The following is a 20,730-nucleotide window of genomic DNA, read 5'->3' as shown; positions in this document are numbered from 1 at the left end:
GCCACAAGCTATAGGAGCTGGATTTTGGATCCAACATTTATAGCTTACTTCCCACAGATGTAATAAGGAGGAAAGAGTTGTTTATGCTTAATCAGCCTTTTCACTTGCTTACCTACAGAATGACTTGGTGGTTCACCAAGGGGTTAGTTTATCCCACTGCTCTCATTGGCTTACATGCCAGTTCAAAAGTCAATACTACATTAGTTCGTAAAAGAAAAACTGCAAAGAAATGATCTGAAAAACATCATTTAATCCCAATAATCAGCTGTGTGGATTAAACGATAATGTCTGTTGACGTGGCAAAGTTAAAATGCTTGAAAATATCTAGTATTGAGAGTGGAGAATTGGGAATTTGCATGTGAGAATTGTGGGAAGACCTTTCTGGAGGGCATTCTTGGAGTCAGTGTCAGTTTAAACGTCATATTCTTTAACTATTAGTTTATCCCAAGGAAATAATTAGACATGTGGCTGTGTGTACAGTACTGCAGTGTTTATATTAGCAAAAACAAAGCCCAGATATCTAACCAAATATCAAATAACGTATGTTACATACATACAGTGGAATACTACGCAGTCATGGAAAGTAGCCCAATTACATTGTTAATTGAAAAGGTAGGTTACAGAGTAGAATGTGTAATCATTTTGCTGTATGGGCCTCTATTTAATTTTGCTATGTTAGTGTGTGTGTATATGTATATTTCTAAATATCTAGGAAAAAGCTTGATAGGGTATATCCCAAACTGCTAATAGTGGTTATCTAGAGGATATAGGACTTTTATTCCTTACTGCATTTATTTCTATAATTTGAATTATGTATAATAAGTATACATTACTGTAAAATCAGAAAAGAATGAAAATATTTCTATTTAGAAATAAAATTAAATATATTACTGGGACTATTTTTACATTTCTTTTATGATAGATATGTTTAGAGGCTGGCCTATTTGCTCAGGGGCTAGGGGCTAGCTTGTTTGCTTTGGGGAAGGCTAGTCTTTCAAATATTTCTGTCTTTTCTGTATGAAAGAGCCATGAGCTAGTGGTTAATTTCTCACCAGCATAATGCTAGTTCCTTATTCTTTACAGGACGTAGGTATAGTATAATGGAAAGCCATAGTGTTCAGAGTTTGACAGACCAGGGTTAAACATTAGCTGTAACACTTCCCTGCTCTGTGATATTAAGCAAATCATTTAACCTCGGTAACCTTTAGTTTCCTCAACTGTAGAATGGAAATAATAATAATAATGATGACAATATTGAACTGCAGTTTTGTTCTGAAGTTTAAGTGAGACCAGGTACATAAAATGCCTGGAATATGACAAGGAGTAGCTTTTATGAGTATAACAATATAATGTACTTTTCAGAATTCCTTATATTTTAAAGCTAAGACTTAGCGAATGGGAAGAAATTATTTTAAAGTTGTGGAAAAACAGCTACATCTAACTAGAAAAAGTTTCATTTGATATCCTTGGCTAGTTTTCATAAATGCGGTTTCTTTTATTCTTTCAGTTCTCATTGACTGAAGGGTGGGCTAACCCGACATGCTTTGTGAAATGCTTGTGTCTATGGCATTTTGCTGCAGAACTGGAATCAGGAAGAAAAGCTTTCGTGAGAAGAGATGGGAGGGAGGGTAGAGTGGGAGAAGGGAGATGCTGCCAGGTTTACTTGTATGAGTTGCCTCCCCTCTCCTCCTCCCCAGGACTGATTTGTTTGTACAAATTGGTTGCCGTAAGCAACACATTATTAGTTTGATCCAGAATGTATCCCAGGAGACTTACTGCTTTCTCTTTTGCCAAATTATTGTCCTTTACCCACAGAGGATGCTGGGATTGGGGGGTGTTTTCCGCTTTGGCATATTTCAATCCAGTTCTCCCCCTTTCCCTCAGTGTCTACTATTTGCAAGGCACTGTGTCATTTCACCACATTTAGAAAGCTACCCATTGTGAGCTGTTAACCTTTATTTTCAACGTATGTGTTTTCTCCTAAACCCTTGGTACTGGTATCTCAGGAAAGAAGATGATATTCCTGGAGGGAGCATGCCCTGCCCTCCCTGGGATGTAGTCCCCACTTATAACAGGATGGCTCTCCTGCCTCACTGACATGGGCATTGCCACTTGACTTGTGTTGGGGCCAGTGGAAAGCAGGTGGAAGTGACATTTCCGTGCACATTTCTCTGTGCTTCCACCACCACTCTTTTTCCTCTGTCAAAACCACTCATGACTGCCTCACAGGTTGCCCCTCAGATCCTGGCTTGGACTGTGTTCTGGTGCTCTCTGACTTCACTTGTCCCCATGCCCCACCTTCTAGACCGTGGTTCATGTACCCAGGAGTCCAGGGTCCTCTACCTAGACAGCCCCTGACTCTCTTCTATGGCCTCTTCCAAGATCTGTGCACCTAAGCGTGGACCATGCTGCTCTTGTGTACCCCTAGACTTATGGGGACCGGGAATAGAGCTCAGATGTCTTGATCAGGAGGGCCCCACACAGCACACAGGGCCTTCACAGTGCAGGCTGGAGCAGTGCAGGGAGCAGGGAAAGGGAAGGGAGCAGACCCCAGGCCAGGGGCTACCTTGCCCTGCACTGTGACATTTCTGTGTGGAGCTCCAAAGAGTCAGAAATCAAGAGTCCATCATGGGATGGGCGCAGTCACTCACTCCTGTAATCCCAGCGCTTTGGGAGGCTGAGGTGGGTGGATCACTTGAGGTCAGGAGCTTAAGACCAGCCTGGCCAACATGGCGAAAGCCCATCTCTACTAAAAATACAAAAATTAGCTGGGCGTGGTTGTGGGTGCCTGCAATCCAAGCTACTCAGGAGGCTAAGGCAGGAGAATCACTTGAACCTGGGAGGCAGAGGTTGCAGTGAGCCGAGAGTTTCACTGCACTGCAGTCTGGGCAATAAGAGTGAAACTCCATCTCAAGGAAAAAAAAAAAAAACAACTCCATTATGGCTTTCTGGTTTGTTATGAACATAATATTGGTCAAGGAGTATAACACATACTTTAACAGTCTAGCGTGGTTTATACTTTTAAATGCTTAGACATGTATTATGTGAGCCGGCATCGGAACTCCTAGATCAGTACCTGTGAATGCCATGGATGAGTCAGATGCTGTAGACAGGATCTGTTCTTTCAGCCTGAGCCCTGGAATCAAGATGAGGAACAGAGCTGCAACTGACCCTTAATGGGTATAAATGGGAAAAATAAATCTTTGTAATGTTACAACATGAAGATTGTGAGATAATCTGTAACTGTGGCATAATTTAGTTTAGGGTTATGGATTCCAAAAGGAAAAAGTGACATTCATGGAAAACTTCACCTGTTTAAAATATAGTATTGGCAGAACTTTTGTTATAATAGGTGGACTAGCACTATCTAGAAGAGTCTGGAAGGAATCCCAGGAGTTAATTGGAGCTCTGGGTGAGTGGGTATGTGTCCCATACACGCCCCCTTGCTCCCATCGTGCCTTCTCAATTGCTAGTGTTCAAATGCACTTTGAGGCCCTTTTTCCAGCAGTGATGATTTAGGTTAGCAATACATCAGTCTTGCCTTGCTTCCCTTGTGACCTTCCAGAAATAGGATTCGGGGCCAGACTTTTGGAAACAAAACAAAACAAAAACTTATAAAATGAGGAAATATAACGCAAGAAGCATAGCTGATCTTATTTTTAGTTTGCAAAATGTATCCCTTATCTATGAATTTACAATTAAACATATCCACCAAACCCTCTCCCTTCTTGTGTCAACAAGCACCGTCCTGGTGAATGCTTTTCAGGTCATATAAAGTAGAAGGGAGTTGCTGGAACTAAGAGTGAGGTCCTTCTGACTTGGAACAAAAGTCATCTGGTGCTCACTGGAAGTGAAACTGTGAACTTGGCCTGAGGATATGATACAGACATTTGTAATAGCAGTTATGATCATTATCTTGTATGTGAAAAGTACATCTGTTTTCAAAAAGCTTTCACATACATGATTTTATTCATCCTTTATTACAGCCTGTGAGGTAAGCAGAAAATGCCCTTCCTTTTACAGAGGATGAGACTAAGACTTATTAAGTTTCAATGATTTGCCCACTGTTCTACTGGTATTAATATTAGTATTCAGAATATTAATATACCAATTATTAATATATTAACATGTATTATGTAAAATATTCCATTAGTGATTAATATGTTATATAATATTCTATATATTATATGTTGATATATATTAATAGTATGTAGATTATTTATATAATGTCCTTGTCCAGGAGGCTAACTGCTGTAAAAAACCAAGATTTCAGTGACTCAGTATAGTTCATTTTTCATTCAAGCCACTGTTAGTGCGAGTTGGTGTCCGTGTGCCGTGCTCCAGAGTTCAGGAACCCAGGCTAATGTATGTCCTCAGAGTCATCTAGGTGGTGGGGGGTACATGGAAGTGCACAATCTATTGGCCAGGACTCAGGGCCTGGCCACAGCTTACTGCCAGCGGGGCTGGAAAATGTGGTCCAGCACTGCGTCCTGAAAGAACACAAATATTCACAAGACATCTGTGTCCCAAAAACTAAGGAAATCTTTAATGCTCATCTCCCCTGATTTTACGGGCCCTATTTAAGATCTATAGAGCCATTGTGTTTTTCTCCCGCTTTCAACAGTGGAGTTTGATGAGTTTTGACACATGTACCCACCTGTGAAGTCATCACCATAATCAAGATAATGAACGTATCCACCAACCCCAATAGTTTCTCGTGTGCATTTATAATCACTTCCTCTCTCTCTGTCCCCCACCCCACCGCTAAGCACTCACTACTCTGCTTTCTGTCACTACAAATTAGTTTGCATTTTCAAGAATTTTGTGTACATGGAATCATAGAGTAGGTTCTCTAATTTGCCTGGCTTCTTTTACTCAGCTTATTTTGAGAGTCATCTGTATTGTTATGTGTACTAGTAATCAATTATTTTCTTTTGATGGGTAGTATTCCATCATAGTGTTACAGCGGAATGCTCTGTTTTATTTTACTTTTTAAAAAATCAAATGCAACTTTTTAGTGTTTGAGGAGCACGTAAGTCACTCCTTCTTGATACTTTACCTTACAGTCTGAAAAAAGCTAAAAATTTAGCCTGGCCTTCTTTGGCTCGTACATGATCCTAGTCACAAGAAAAGGAAGATTAGATTGAACAGGAACTATGCTGTTCTTGGCTCTGAACTTTAAATTGGGTAGTCTGTTAAAAAAGTGCTGGCTACCTGATATCGACCTAGTACTGTACCTCAGGGCGTTGGGAATGTGAAAGAAATAAGATCGTTCTTCCCCACAGTGATGGTTGGAGATCTGCAGTGTCTTTGCTGGTCGCTTACCCCTGAGCTGCCATCCACCTTGTGTGCCAGGTTAATCCCGGAGCAGTACTGTTCTGCCTGTGTCCCTCCTGCATTTACAAACCTTCAATGATTTCCCCTGCCTAAAACCTGACTTTTTTTGAGATGGCGTCTTGCTCTGTCACCCAGGCTGGAGTGCAGTGGCTCAATCTCGGCTCACTGCAAGCTCTGCCTCCTGGGTTCACACCATTCTTCTGCCTCAGCCTGCCGAGTAGCTGGGACTACAGGCGCCCGCCACCACGCCTGGCTAATTTTTTTGTATTTTTGGTAGAGACTGGGTTTCACCGTGTTAGCCAGGATGGTCTTGATCTCCTGACCTCGTGATCCCCCCGCCTCAACCTCCCAGAGTGCTGGGATTACGGGTGTAAGCCACCGCACCAGGCCAAACCCTGACTTCTTTAGGCTGATATCCATAACTCACTCTGGGGTTTAACCTTTCCTAGCCTCAGTTTGCCATCTCTTACAATGGGGATGTTTTAAGGTAGCTGTGTTTATTAAATGAAATAAGACCAAGAACCTAGCTAGGTGCCTAGTAGATAATACATTTTCAAAAATTAAGGTTTCTTTTCTTTCTGCCCTTTCTTTCCTCCTGCCCTTTCTTCCCTCCACCTTTCCTGCCTGATTGGCCACCACTTCCCTCTATCAAATGTCATCTTCATCCAAACCAAACTCTTCTTTGCTCCCTGCACACACACTTGGCTTTTCTCCTTTGGGCCTTGGTTTACAGTGTTCCTTTGCTGTGGAACCAAGTTTCTGCTGCATTTCTGTCCAGGTTCAGCTCAATTGCCAGCACCTCTGGGAAGTTTTCCTTGATTCCTTATTATGCCTCCCATTAAGGATCGAAAAAACCAAAGTGTTTCTCTCACTCTTAATCTCAATACAGAATGTTTCATCTCTGGTCACGGAAATATGTGAGGATTGCTTCCTACTAACAGCCAGTTCTCCAGCAGACACCAGTGAAATGCTCTATAATTTAACTCAATTCTGACATCATCTACCAGGACATAGTGTCAGACCCTATAGATTGAGGACTCAGTCCACAGACTATCCCCTACTTAAGATACCAGTTGCTTCAGCTATACATCTGGGATTCTCCTGACTCCCTCTTAAATTTAATTTGCTAGAGCAGCTCGCAGAACTCAGAGAAACACTGTACTTATATTTACTGGTTATTTATTTAAAGGATAACAGCCAGACAGAAGAGACACACAGAGCAAGACATGTGGAAATGTCTTCCACACCCTGACACTCACGTGTGTCCACCTACCTGGAAGCTCCCTGAACCCTGTCCTTTTGGTTTTCTATGGAGGCTTTATCACATAGGCATGATTGATTACATCATTTGCCATTGATTGGTGATCAACACAACCTTCAGCTCCTCTCCCCTTCCTAGGTTGGGGAGGAAGCTGTAAGTTCCAGTCCTTTAATCACATGGTTGGTTCCCCTGGCAACCAGCTCCTATCCTGACATTGTTCAAAAGTCCACCAAGAGTTGCCTCATTAGGACAAAAGATGCTCCTTTCACCCAAGAAATTCCAGGGAACTTAAGATGTCTGTGTCAAGAATCGGGGTCAACAACCAAGTATTAGAACAGAAGATTCTCCTATCACCTGTATCTACAAGAGATTTAGGAGTTCTGTCTTAGGAACCTGGGGTAGAAACCAAACATATTTTCTTTTCTTTTTATCTTCTTTTTTTAAATCTTATTTTCTTTTTTTATTTATGCTGGAGTCTCACCATATTGCCCAGGCTGTTCTTGAACTCCTAGGCTCAAGTGATCCTCTCACCTCAGCCTCCCTAATAGCTGGGATTGCAGGCACATACCACTGTACCTAATTTATATTTCCTATTATATCATAATGTGACACCTCCATACATAAAACAACTCCACAAAGTAGGACTGACTTCTTTGCTATCTCAGCAGCTGCACTATGTCAGTCACCACTTCCTGCATTCTCATGTTCATACTTTCTGTTGTCTTAGGCTTTTTCTCTTGCTATTCCCTCTGTCTGGAAGGTCATTCTTCAAGATCTTCATACGGCTCACTCCCTCACTCCGTTCATGTCTCTGCTCAATTGTCACCTCCTCCTATAGGTCTTCCGCAACCATCCCATGAGTAAAATAGGGTCTCCTGTGCCCTCTTTCTTCTCTACTTCTTTACTCTCCTTTGTCTTTCTCCATTGCAGTTAACCCCACTTGAAATGATTTGTCTGATTTGGATTGTCCTTTGTGCCCACATGAACTCGATGTGCACAGGGACTTTCTGTTGTCCTTGGCATATCACCGGTGCCTGGCATAGAGTAGATGCTCAATAACTATCTGCTGAACAGGTGAATTTACTACCACATTACACTGTAATCTGTATGAGATGTGCCCAGAGGGTAAGAGCGATATCAATGTCTGATTCATTATTAGATCACTTCCCACATGTTACCCATAATAGTATACAGTAAATATTTGATTGAAACACAAAGGTCAATACTGAGGAGCACATTTCCCAGGGTCCATGTGACTTGACCTCTGTTTTAATCTGAGGTTGCTGAGCACCCACCATTTGCCAGGCACTGCCAGACACTTTCGTATACATTGTTTTCTCTAAAGCTCACAGTGATTTTCACATCCTCAAATTTATTATTACAGTTAGAACCTTGGGACTAAGACTAAGAACCTTGGAAAAGTTCTGCAACTTCCCCAACAGCTACCTCCTTTCCTGTCACTGCTGTAGCTCCCACCCTCTTCTCTACCCATGGTCATCCTCATCCCTGCTCCTGCTGATCACTCATCTGAGGTTAAAGCCTCTCTGCCCAGCGTCTTTGCCTTTCATTCATTCACCCACTAATTCATTCACTCACTCAATCCTGAGCCATCTTGTATCCTTCAAATCCTTGTTGATGGTGAGGAGATAGTCCTACCTTTTCTACCTGTATGTTGTGCTCCATATAATTCCTTAAAGTCACCTGACTTCCCTTCTTCTCCCTGTGGCCCTAATTCCCTCAACCTTGGAAGGACTGGCATAGTCTCCTTTCCCCATGGTGACTTTCATGCCGTGTTGAGCTGTCATCGTTCCACATTTTTCCACAGACGAGCAGGGTCCACTTCTACCACCCTCCATGCAGGTCATGTGCATTACAGTGCTGACTTTGGCCCTTCACTTATTTTCCAAATCCACCTTCCCCTTAGTGATATTTCTGGTACTCCTGAGTTATGGTATAGTGGAGTAAGCACTGGAGTAGGAGTCAGAAGAGCTCACTAGGAGTCCTCACTCTCCCACTTAGCAGCCATAAGACCTGGGAAATCACCCGACCCCACTAAACCTTAGTTTCTTCCTGGAATGTGGTAACAAGGATACCCGCCCTACCTAACCACTTCACAGAGCTTATTGAGGAATGAAATGAGGTATGCAGTGGTAAGTTAACTTAGAAATTATGACTGTTACATAGATGGCAGGTATAATTGGAATTACCCGTTCTTAGCAGCTTTTCTACGGCGTGCTGAATTTTGGATCTCATTTTCACCTGAAATGTCTGTCTTTGTAGTCCCCTGGCTTCACCTGCCTTCTGACTCAGCCTCAACCCCCAGGGCAGTTTTTTCTTAGGCCTTGTACAAATAGCCTTAGAATTCTGATTCATTGACCTTCCGCCATACCCGTTCGGTCATTTCTCAGTCCTGAGTAGCCCCTACCAGACACTCAACCTTTGTGCTGCTGAGCTCTACAAAAAAACAAAAAGTCTTGAATTGTTTTTGTTACCTTTTCAGATACCTCCTCTTAATATTGTGTGTATAGCTGTCTCTCTCTCTCTCTCCCCTTCCTAAATTCTCTCTCTTCTAAATATGCTCCATTAATTCTTACTCTTAAAATAATTTTGTTTGGTCATGCTTTCACTCATTTTGGTATTTTTGAATGACTTTTCTTCAATTAGGTTTCAAGTCCAAGTGTAGGTTTTGGCAGGACTGACTCCATAGTAAATCCAAGAATATTATTTATTAAACTTACAGAACCCATAGAGATACTCTGAAATCTGGGTCTTCTTTCAGCATCCATCTTTGTCTCTCCCTTCAGCCCTTTCCTCTGTCTCCCTTGTAGGTGCATGCCTTTTCCTGTGGCAGCGTATCTGACAGTCCAGCTATGTCCCCAGAACCAAAAGAAAAATGATGACTCTTGAGAGGTGACACCCTGATATTCTTACCCGGCAGCTTCCTTTCCTGTTGAATGCATCTCTTCAGACCATCCCTGCACATTTCATTAGATGGAAATGACAGGAAGTGTTTGTGGTAGGGAAGGATATACTTGGTCACTTTTGAAAGGGTCATGATTAAGATACATTGAGACTCCTTCTCTCCACCTTTTCTTCTTTCTTCTAGTTCTTTCTCATTTTTTTTTCTTTTCTTGCCATTACCACAAAGTTAGTTCTCAAATAGTGCCTTTGAGACTGTCACTGGCCAGTCTTTATATAAAGAATGGGTCACCGTTTTTAGTGCCAACTCTTATGTTTAAAATTGGTAGGCCAGGTGTGGTGGTTCACACCTGTGATTCCAGCATTTTGGGAGGCTGAAGCAGGCAGATCACTTGAGCCCAGGAGTTTGAGACCAGCCTGGGCAATATGGCAAAACCCTGTCTCTACCCAAAAAACAACAATAATAACAACAACAAGAACATCAAAAAATTAGCCAGGCATGGTGGTATGTGGCTGTAGTCTCAGCTACTTGCGAGGCTGAGGTGGGAGGATTGCTTGAGCCTGGGAGATGCAGGTTGCAGTGAATCGAAATCACACCACTGCACTCCAGCCTGGGTGATGAGACTCTGTCGCTAAATAAATAAAATTGGTAGCAAGTCATTGGTCCAAAGAGCAGCCAGCTCCCTGTTATGGCACCCCAGACTATGATAGGACATTTCTCTTTCCTTGTCTTGCTGTTTTCCAGTCTTCTTTCTGCCCCATTTCTGCCTTAGACTTGCCAGTAGTTTTCTGCTCAGCTTCGCTTGGAGAAGTAACAACAGCCAATGTGCTTCATACCTTACAAAAGGACATGTCCCTCTTTCTTTCCACGTGCCCAGAAAGGGCATTTTGGAGACAGTTGGCTAAGAGGAACTGGAAGGAGAAAGAGAGAAAGATATGAAGAGCTTGCGTGAGGCCTAGAATTCTAGTTCTTTGCCCTCAGAATAATAAAAGGGGCTTGCTGTCAGTGTTTTAGAGGTTCTAGAAGATTGGTCAAGCTTTCCTCTTAATGATTCAAGGCTGGATGATGAACCAAATATGTTACCCACTTCCTTTGTGTTGTAAGTAAGCTCCATTGTATGTGATGGAACTTGAATTGTATCCTAATAGTAAATGAAGCAAAGGGAAAAAGTAGTTGAGGGAGACAAAATGAACAGTCTTTCCACAAATCTAATATTTCACTTCTTTATATGTGCTTCTTGCACCTCACTTCTGGCAGAGAGGAGGTGGGTATTAGATCTGGCCAATTACCAGTGCCCTGGAGGTGGCCCAGTGACTTAGAGAAGGTTGGTTTAATGGAATCTTACCTGGCCTTTCAGCATCAGAATCACTTCTGGCCTTACTACCATGCTTGAACCTGACATTCATTCTCACTGGGTTTGCTTAAGAGTAGGGCAAGCTGCAGGTGCTGTGTAGCTGCAGGGATGAGCCTCTTGACTTTAGAGCAGAAACCTTGGTAAGGACATGTATTTAACCACCTGCATCTAAGAAGAAACAGAGGCGGTTTCAGAACAGGTGTACAAATCTAAATGTTTTCTTTAGAAATCTGAATGCCACCTGTCATGACAAGCTCATCTCCCTTCTGCTTCTTAAATGGCACACTAACTTCCTGACACAAATGAAAAATATAACTATAGAACTGTTCAAAACTAGAAAATCATGTTGATACCAAGTAGCTTAATATAATGGAATATGAACTCGGCGTCACCAGGGACATGATGGGGTAACTTGCCAATATCCCAAGTGAAGCTCAAGTTCTTGTACCATAGTGGCTGCCTCTCGTCTTGAAGGACTTGCTCTCTAGAGAGGAAGCTCATTCCATGTTCATGCAATGTTACGGTTAACAACGAGTCCTGTGGCAACATACTGCCTGATCGGAATACTGGCTTCCCTACTTACTAGCCGTTTGAGTCAGTACAAAACACTTAACTTTTCCAAGCTTTGTTTTCTTCATCAGCAAAATTAGAGCCATAACAGTAATGATTTCATAGGGTTGTTGAAAAGATTGAATGAAAAAAAAATGTATTTAAAGCTCTTAGAGTAGACTCCCTGGCTGTCTGAGGATAGACTGCCATCATGAATGACATAGTAACTTATCTGAACTAGAAAGTTCATGACCAACCGATGACTTCGGAGGAAACAAATGATCATTGATGTCCTTCACCCCAGGAAGGCAACAGTACTGTACCTGAGACAGAAATTCAGGAAAAACTAGCCAAAATGTACAAGACCATACTGGATGTCATCTTTGTACCTGGATTCAGAACTCATTTTGATGATGGCAAGACAACTGGCTTTGGCATGATTTATGATTTCTTGGATTGTGCAAAGAAATATGAATCCAAACATGGACTTGCAAGACATGTTCTGTATGAGAAGAAAAAGACCTCAAGAAAGCAACGAGAGGAACACAAGAACAGAATGAGGAAAGTCAGGGGGACTGCAAAGGCCAATGTTGGTGTAGCCAAAAAGAAATGAAGTGTCTAGCAGTGAGCTGGAGATTGGATCACAGCTGAAGGGGTAAAGGCATTGCAGTGATGTTATCTGTGGCTACTGTGGATTTTTCACAGGAAGATTAATAAACTAAAAACTTTCATGTAGGAAAAAAAGCTCTTAAAATAATGACTGATATAATAAATATGCTTAATGGATAGATGTCAGCTCTTCCAACAATTTATTATTATTGTAATTATTATAGTTATTATGACAGTGTCTTGAATCCATAAAGAACAAATCTAACCTTTTTTTTCATATGGCAACTTCTTCCCTGTTTGAAAAGTGCGAAAGTCCTCAGTCCCACGAAGTCTGCTTGTCAATGTAATTCTACGGAAATGGCAAAAAGTTGTAGATGACAGTAATTTCAAGGCACTGAGGTAGGTTTAGTATACTCAAGCCCATGTGGGGAACATACGGTAAGATATTTTTAATATCTGAGTAATGATGCCTTCTTCCCAGGAATTTCTATCCCCAAAAGAGAGGTTTTTAAAGAGTAGAAGTAAAATAAGTCCAAAAGAAAATGGTTGGGTTTTTCTTTGCCGGCTCAAAGGTAATCCTTGCTTTATGATGCATAAAAAATTTTGCTTTTTTGTGTGTCATTTATGTGATAAAATCTTAGACATTTTGAAATGCAAGTATAACTTTTTTCAGAATCATCCCAAACGTACAAAGCAAGCCAGATATCCTCATTTGCTGATAGATGGTGTTGGGTGAATAACCTCATAACTTTCAGAGACCATGGACAATCTGGCCCGAAAAGTGCCCATCTGTGGCAGCAGCTCAGGGAGACCCACAACCTTCCCACCGCTCCCCAGCCATGATGCCCAGGAAGTTCTCCAGGAATTTGGTTTTGGCAGGCCCAGGGGCTGGGAGAGAAATCCAAGAGCCTATTCTAAGGGGGTTATAACCCCATAAATATGTTTATGGCCCATTTTATTGCCGACTTCTGGCTTTAAAGGAGAATCCACTGTTTTGTTTGAGAATAAAAATCAGTTTCTCTCAGACAGTCATGCAGGAATTTGTTCCCTGGGAAGATGACAGATCAAATCTTCATTAAACTATTGAGGAATGAGGGCAAGCAGGGCTTCCTCTGGCCCTTCCCACAGTGGTTGGCAGCAGTTAGGCTAGGATGTGTGGGCCCCTCAGAGCCTTTTGTTTGGTTTCTATGGCTCTAACCTCAATTAGCTGCTCTGCATGGAGAGGAGGGACAATGCAGCTTTTAACCCAAGTCCAACGGCTTCAATATGGGTCTCTTTTCTCCCCCCTCTATCCATGGCTGGATTTAGGCCTAGAGGCCTTCTTTGTGAAGTGATTTGAGGGTCTCCCGTGAAAGTTCATTGTTTCTATTGGTGGGCAGCGGATGAGGGTATGGGAGGAAAATGTCTAGAGTCTAACAACTTTGCCTGATACTGGTTCGTGGCTCTGTCCCCTCCCTCCCAATAGTATTGAACTGTGGTCATGCAGAAGTCTGTGCTGGAGTCACTGACACATCAGATCCAGTCCTGGCTCTGCCTTTTCTAGGCAGTTTTCCAGCCAGTGAAATGGGGTTGGTCCAACCCCCTAGAACCTCTGAGTGGAATAATTAAAAGAACAAATGTAAAGAAATTAGCGCAGTGTCTGGCGCATAATTCTTCTATCCACAGTTTCCAAAGACACATGGGGCTAAAGTCTTTTTCTTGCTTCCGGCAAGTACCCAAAGCATCTGTGGCAGTCATAAAGAAATAATACGGTGTAGCAGTCACTGAGAAAGGCTGGTTTTTTATCTCAGGAAGAGAAAAGCTTGAATTGCTTTAGCCTTGAGGTATGTACACATGCCGCTGCACGTGCACACACAAGCCTGCACACATATACACCGGTTTCTCAGGTGCTTTTGACCCATAGCTGGATCGCTGAGTACCACCTGCATGTTTTGCACCATGGCTTTGGTGGTGCCATTTCAGAGTGGACCAATGGGAAATTATTTAGCAGACCCCAAATGTGAGCACAGGTCTTAGTCATAGTCTCTTCTGCTTCGTTCCTTTCTCTAACTTAATCACTAAGCAGCTTATTATGGCTTGTTCTCCAGAAAGGTAGAGAGAAGTCTGTTGCATAGTCCTGTCTGTAAGGCCAGCTAAACCTTGGTCATGCAGGACTTCTGAGTAGGTGCTAATAGATGGTGTGAAAGGAGGTAATTTTTGCCCTGAGGGAGCTAAGCTAGGAAAATAAAACTAGCACACCTGCAATAATTAGCCACCAATTAAGTGCTAAATCATGTGCTACTGACAGTGTTGGAGTGCAGTGTGGGTGAGGGGAAATTTGAGGGTGGACACTGGCTCTCTTAGTGCTTTGGCAAGATTCAGCTGTGCCTTGCTGAACAATTGAGCAATGTTGTAAAAAATACATTTTAAATAAATATGTGACAGCTTTTCCCACTTCTTTTTAAAAATATTAGATCAGAATTTTAAGACATTTTATTATAAAACACTACTATAATGTAAATGAAATTTTAAGAAAGAAAAAAGACACCATCTCTAAATCCCAAAGCCCTTACACAGTTCATTTATCAAAGACCATAACTCAGTCTCCACAGTGTCCAGCTCAGTGCCTAGCACACAAAGGGAGTGTTTGTGAGTGGCCACCATGACTGTTTACCATCACAAGTATCCAGATATGGCTTTGTAAAGGGTGCCAGACCAGCACCTCTCACATGCCAGATTCTCCACTGCCTTATTGCATTGAATTCTTCTCACGGTACCGAGAGGAGGTGGTGGTATGCTGAGGCTTGGCATGGTTGAATAACCAGGGGAGTGGTAAGGAGCATCCCACGTCAGAGTGTGTAGATGTTTTTATTAGGCCATAGAGCCTCCCTGAGATACGACAGGATAGATAGGTGGATACCTAGGGTAAAGTACTTCTCCCCCAACATGGGATGGTGTTAATATTCCCCCTCTCCCTCTTGTGGAGGAAGACTACCCTTACCCTACAAAGGGCATTTTCATTCCTAACGTATCGGTGCCAACAAGTCCTGTGGTTTCTGCCCACCTGACTTTCAGGTAAAGCAGGCTTACCTGTTGGTGCTTGTGCAGCTTTGAAGAGTCGGCTGTGGGCCCAGCTGGTCTAAGACAAATTAAAGCTGACTCAGGTTCTCCTGTCTAGGATTTCCCCCACGCCTTTTCTGTCTTTCCCACTAAACGGTTTAAGCCATAGGTAGGCTGGTTGATCCATACTTTTGGTCTGAGTTCACTGTATATTTTAGTTTCCTAGGGCTGCTGTCACAAATTACCGCAAACTGGATGACTGAAAACAACAGAAATGTATTCTCTCACAGTCTTGGAGGCTACAAATCCAAAGTCAACATGCCAGTGGGGTTTCTCTTAGTTGCTGGCAGTCTTTGGCTTTCCTTGGCTTGTGGCAGCATAACTCCAGTCTCTGTCTCCATCTTCCCATGACGTTTTCCCCTGTGTCTTTATGTCTCTTCTTATAACGACACCAGTGACTGGATTTAGGGTTCACCTTAATCCAATATGACCTCGTCTTAACTTGATTACATCTGTAAACACCCTATTTCCAAAAAAAGTCACATTCATAGATTCTGCGGATTAGGACTTTGACATCATAGTCCATTTTGTGTTAATTTATAAAGAAAAAGATATTTGGCTCATGGTTCTTCAGGTTGTACAAGAAGCATGGCTCTGGCATCTGCATCTGTTAAGGGCCTCTGGCTGCTTCCACTCATGGTGGGAAGCACAAGGGAAGCTGGCATGCGCAGAAGTCACATGGTGAGAGAGGCTGTGAGAGAGTGAGAGGGGAGGTGCCGGGCTTTTCTTGACAGACAGCTCTCGTGGGAGCTAATAGAATGAAACCTCACTTGCCCCCTTGCCTCCCCAGGGAGGGCATTGATCTATTCATGAGGTATCTGCCCCATTACCCATACATCCCCCATTAGCCAACCCCCTTCAACACTGGGGATCCAATTTCAGTATGAGATTTGGAGAGGACAAACATCCAAACTGTAGCAGACATCAGCCTATTTTTCAAGGGACACAGTTTAACTCAGTACACCGAGTGAACCCTCAAAGCACCTCAGGCCAAGTCAAGGTGATAGCAATGCTGGTACATCTTTCTTTTGGAGAAAATTGATGTCTTCTTACCTCTCTGTAGATATAGTTGAGTTGATTCTGTTCCTCAACCGTGGCTTAGCAGTAGTACTTATGTTCAAAATAGCTGACTGGGATAAATGAACCTGGGAGCAAATCATGTCCCTTTCCATTCCTACAGCCAATTAAATGTGAGTACATGAATGGAGATTTTGTTTTGTTCGCTTCTATATTCCCATTATCTTGAACTATTAAAGCCACCATCAGCTTGAGACAAAGTAAAGCCAATCATGCCTGAAGTTATTCACTTGATATTGATTGAGCAGCTGCAGTTTGCCAGACACTGTGCTTGGTGTGGGGGAAAACTGATGAAACTAGTAGTGGTTACAACTTACTGAGTATCTACTATTTGTCAGACACTGAAACATACTCTTTGCATACTTGATCATGAATTCTCATAAAAACTATAATGTAGGCTTTATTATCTCCATGTTATAGATGAAAAAAACAGGGTAAGAAGATGAAAAGCTTTGACCTAAGTCTTAGAGCTCACAAGTGACAAAATTAGGTTTGAACTTGAGTGCTGTGCTGTGGACCAGTCCTTCACCACTCTTTGAAGGTTTCTGAATGGTGTTTTCCAGTTGTTGTTGTTGTTTTACAGAAATCTGAGTAGTTATTTATTAAAGCAAATAATCTTCTCGGTAAAATAGATTTTAATGAAATATGTAGGTTGAAAAAATATATGCTGTCTAACATATCATGGCCAAAACAGAAATAGGAAATGTGTGCTTTCATTTTATGTAAGTATAAACCTTAGTATTAATAGCATCCCAGTTAATAAATCAGGAAGAAATGGAAGAAAATCATTTTTCAGTCCCTAGGAAATAATACCAAACCATTGATTTTCAGTGGCTGCTAAGTGCACAAATACCAGAACTTATCAAACGCCAGTTGCCTCTTGATGGAAGCACATAAGACTGCCTTTCAACTAGCTAGTCTGTCCAAAAATCAAATCTAAATGCGATCAAGCTTCTAAATCTAACTCTAAATTCCAAAGGGAGAGGGACATGTTAAGTCATACCATGATCAAAATGTAGATTGTGGGACATTTTCTGGCAAAGAACCAGGTTCTTCAACAAATAAATTGCAAGGAAAAAGTAAAGATGGAAAAAGAATATTTACATAAAACGACAACACCTATGAACCAATTGCAGTATTGACTTGAACAAAATATAAAAAAATATATTTGACATATTTAGAGGAATTTGATACTGTCTGGATACTGGATAATATTAAATCATTATAATTCACATTTTATTTTATTCTGAGATGGAGTCTCGCTCTGTTACTCAGGCTGGAGTGTAGTGGCACACTCTTGGCTGACTGCAGCCTCTGCCTCTCAGGTTCAAGCAGTTCTCATGCCTCAGCCTCCCAAGTAGCTGGGATTACAGGCACGTGCCACCACGCCTGGTTAATTTTTGTATTTTTAGTAGAGATGGGGTTTTGCCATGTTGGCTTCCTTACTTAGGACAGTGGGTGGGGAGGAATAAAAAAGAAAGAATTGGCAGGAGTGCAGGAGGATCAGGTCAAAGCTCTACATCCCAAATCAAGCTAAGGTCCCCAGTAATATCTCAAGCTATGAAGACACTACTGCAACTGTGTTAGCAGGGATAAAACCCATGGAATGATGTTGAAAGCCTCTGGTTTATACAGAAAAATATACTGAGAAAATAGGAAAGTATAGATTCACATTAAACCTCGACAGTTTTCCTAAGAAATGAGTCAGTCAAATCATTCCTCAAATGACCTTTTAATTCTAAAGAGGCAGGCAGGGTCAGCTATTTCTAGTTAAATGAGTAATGCCTGTTCTAACTTGTATATTAATATTGTGTCAAATTTGTGATACAGCATGTTTGTATGTACATTGTAGAGTATGATGGAGTTCCTTGTGTAATGCAGGTTTCAAATGTGGGCACATTTTAAAATGGTTTCATTACTGAGACAGTGTAACAAGGTATATACTTTTAGAGAAGATCCACACAATCTTCTGGATGTTCTTTCCATCATCGGTAAAAAGGAGGGGTTGTATGAGCCAATCTCACAAAATCTGAGTCATGGAACATCATTTTACTATTTTACATGATTATGAGATTTATTGTTGTATCTCTGTTTTTACAAGATTTTGTTGATTATGTCTTGAATTTATAGGAAAACAGCATGAAGTCTTGGAACACAACCTGCAATTACAACATTATTCCTAAGGGACAATAGGATCCACTTTATAGTGTGGCTTTTAGGAACACAGTGTGGCAAAAATCAGGGTGGCCAATGTCATGTTTGCTTCTTTAATAAAATGTCAAGCATTTATTTTGCCCTTCTTATGTGCTGGGTACATACTCTGAGATGGCTCTTTCAATCTGTAAAATGAGGATAATCATAGCAACTGATTGCTGAGGTTGTCGAGGGTAAGGCTTTATTCATTTAATACATTGGGGTGAGAGTCAGAGCTGGGAGAGGGAAGAAATTCGTTTCTCTGTCACTTTTTTTTTTAACCCATAGAGTAAAAAAAGTGTAGTATCTATTCAATTGTAATCATGTTTAAAGGGGTGTGAGTCCCTCTTCTTTCTCCCTTCTTAGTCTGCCCCTCTGTGCATACGGTGGCCCATGTTGTGGACGCTTCTGTAAAGTGGTAATCCAATATTTTAGACCTAACTTTTACTTTTCTTGACTCTAACTTGCCCAAGCAATTCTATATGCTGATGTGGAAAATCTCAAACGTATCATTAAATTTTTTTTAAGTGCCAAATAACACATCACGGTATCCTTTAATCCCAGTTATGCTGTTTTTAAGAGGATAGTCATATATGCTTTATATACATAAACATTTCTGAAGCAGATACATAAGAAATTGCTAACAGTGGTTACCTCTAGGGAATGGGACTGATTGTTAAGAATAACAGAGAATTTTTTACTTTTATTTTATGCCCTTATATACTGTTTGAAGTTTTATAATGAATTTTTTTATAAGTTCAGAAAAAAAAAAAAAAGAGGAGAAAAGAACAACACATCTCTATAATACTGTTTCCCAAACTCAGAAGGTCCCTTCCCTTCTTTGGAAAGGGAAACGTGGCACACTGTAGGTCCTGAACCTGGAGAGTCACAATGTATATATTAGCATACAAAAGGCTATGAGAAGCTACAGTAGAGAAACCTACGTAGTACATTTTTCCACTTTTATTGCACTTATTAACAACCCACAGAATTACGTGTCATGGCGTATCAGTTTTGGAAAAGTTATAAAAATTGAAGGAAAGGTATCTAGCCTTAGGTCTGCTGCAGGTGGAGGAAAGGTGAGTGTTGGAGTGGTGAAGGGCATTCCTGGCTGTATGGTGGGAGGATACCAGGTCTTGGGTTCAGGCAAACCTGGGTCCAAATCCAGGGTCTCCTATTCACTAGCTGGCCTAGCACGAGCCAAGTTCCCTAACCTCTGGCTCTCAGTGTGCTCACATGTGAAAGAGGAACAGTTATCCTCCTTCGGAAGTGCGTTTTCAGGGTTAATTGAGGCAAGTACCTGTTCCTTCACCCTCTGCTCCATCTTGCTAGGCTGTATTACTGCCATGCCTTTGTTTATGAACACCCATGCTTCCTCCCAAACCAACAAATTAGTATCCATTTGTGAAAGGCTTCATTTCAGGATTAATCAGAGGTCAGGCTATCAAATAACAAATTCTTGCATTTACAATGTGAATCCATTTCTAAAATCTTGATTTATAGATACCTACTTCAAGAATGTGCCTCTTGGACAAGGCAAAGTCCACAGGCACTAGGAGACTGTTGAGAATCCTGTTTCTCTAAAATTCAATCTAAAAGTGAGACTCCAGAAACTCATTGTTTAAATCACATCCAGGTTTGCTTGCTCCAGGCTCTTCCAGACCCCTGCCCCAGAGTAACTCTTCACTCTCATTTCCTATGCCAGTGTTAACACTCCAACTCAGAGGAAACAAATTTCAGAGTGAAATGCAAAAGGATGTGTGCTAAAGCACTGCCTTTCCAAGTAACCTTTGCATTAAGCCCTTAGAATCTAATTACCCAAGTGTTATTTGCCTCTCTAAGTACCCATGCCCATGCAGACTGAGCTTAAAGTTCAGGAAGTAATCACAAAAGGAAATCAGAAGGGAGATCTCAGGCTCAGCCTCTGAAGACTCTCCTGTCTGCGCCTGGCCTCTCCCTCCTCCTGGGTGTGTCTGCCTGCCCGAGAAGGCCAGTGAGTAACCTGCACATTTTTTTTTCATCTTGGCCCTTCCCACCCAGACAAGAGGACCGAGTGGCAGACAGGCAGGCAGACGGCAGTGAGTCCTGTTCAAGCATGCTCGGAGCATACCTCCACCCACACCCACCGCCTGGACCCCTCACCACCCTCACCCCAGCCCAGGAGGAGCCAGAACCCCGACGAGGGTCCGGAGGGGGCCTCCGCTCCCAATGGTAAGGGCTGCCCGCAGCAGGAACACTTCATTCATTTTATTTGCTTTGGTGTTGCCTTTTCTTTTTGATTGTGTTTGGATGGCAGAGTTTCTGAGACAATGGAAGGTGTTTTGTTTGGTT

General features: G+C 41.9%; 1 protein-coding gene and 1 pseudogene across 9 annotated transcripts in view; both read left to right on the top strand.

Annotated features, from left to right (window-relative positions):
- The window catches only part of STON2 (stonin 2), a 177,185-nt gene that overhangs the window by 90,652 nt on the left and 65,803 nt on the right, over positions 1 to 20,730 (top strand). For 6 of the 9 annotated variants that reach the window (XM_017873856.1, XM_017873855.1, XM_017873851.1 and 3 more), the window contains one exon: positions 20,440 to 20,610. The exons of the other annotated variants lie outside the window; for them this stretch is intronic. In XM_017873856.1, coding sequence (XP_017729345.1) covers positions 20,440 to 20,610 — 171 coding nt within the window. The remainder of the gene's footprint in view (positions 1 to 20,439; positions 20,611 to 20,730) is intronic. 9 annotated transcript variants of the gene reach the window in all.
- Positions 11,633 to 12,034, top strand: LOC108530811 (40S ribosomal protein S24 pseudogene; annotated as a pseudogene).

Source organism: Rhinopithecus bieti, unplaced genomic scaffold, assembly GCF_001698545.2.
Source record: "Rhinopithecus bieti isolate Rb0 unplaced genomic scaffold, ASM169854v2 scaffold_6782, whole genome shotgun sequence".
Lineage (NCBI taxonomy): Eukaryota > Metazoa > Chordata > Mammalia > Primates > Cercopithecidae > Rhinopithecus > Rhinopithecus bieti.
Note: the sequence above shows the minus strand (reverse complement) of the source record. Positions and strands in the feature narration are given on the sequence as shown.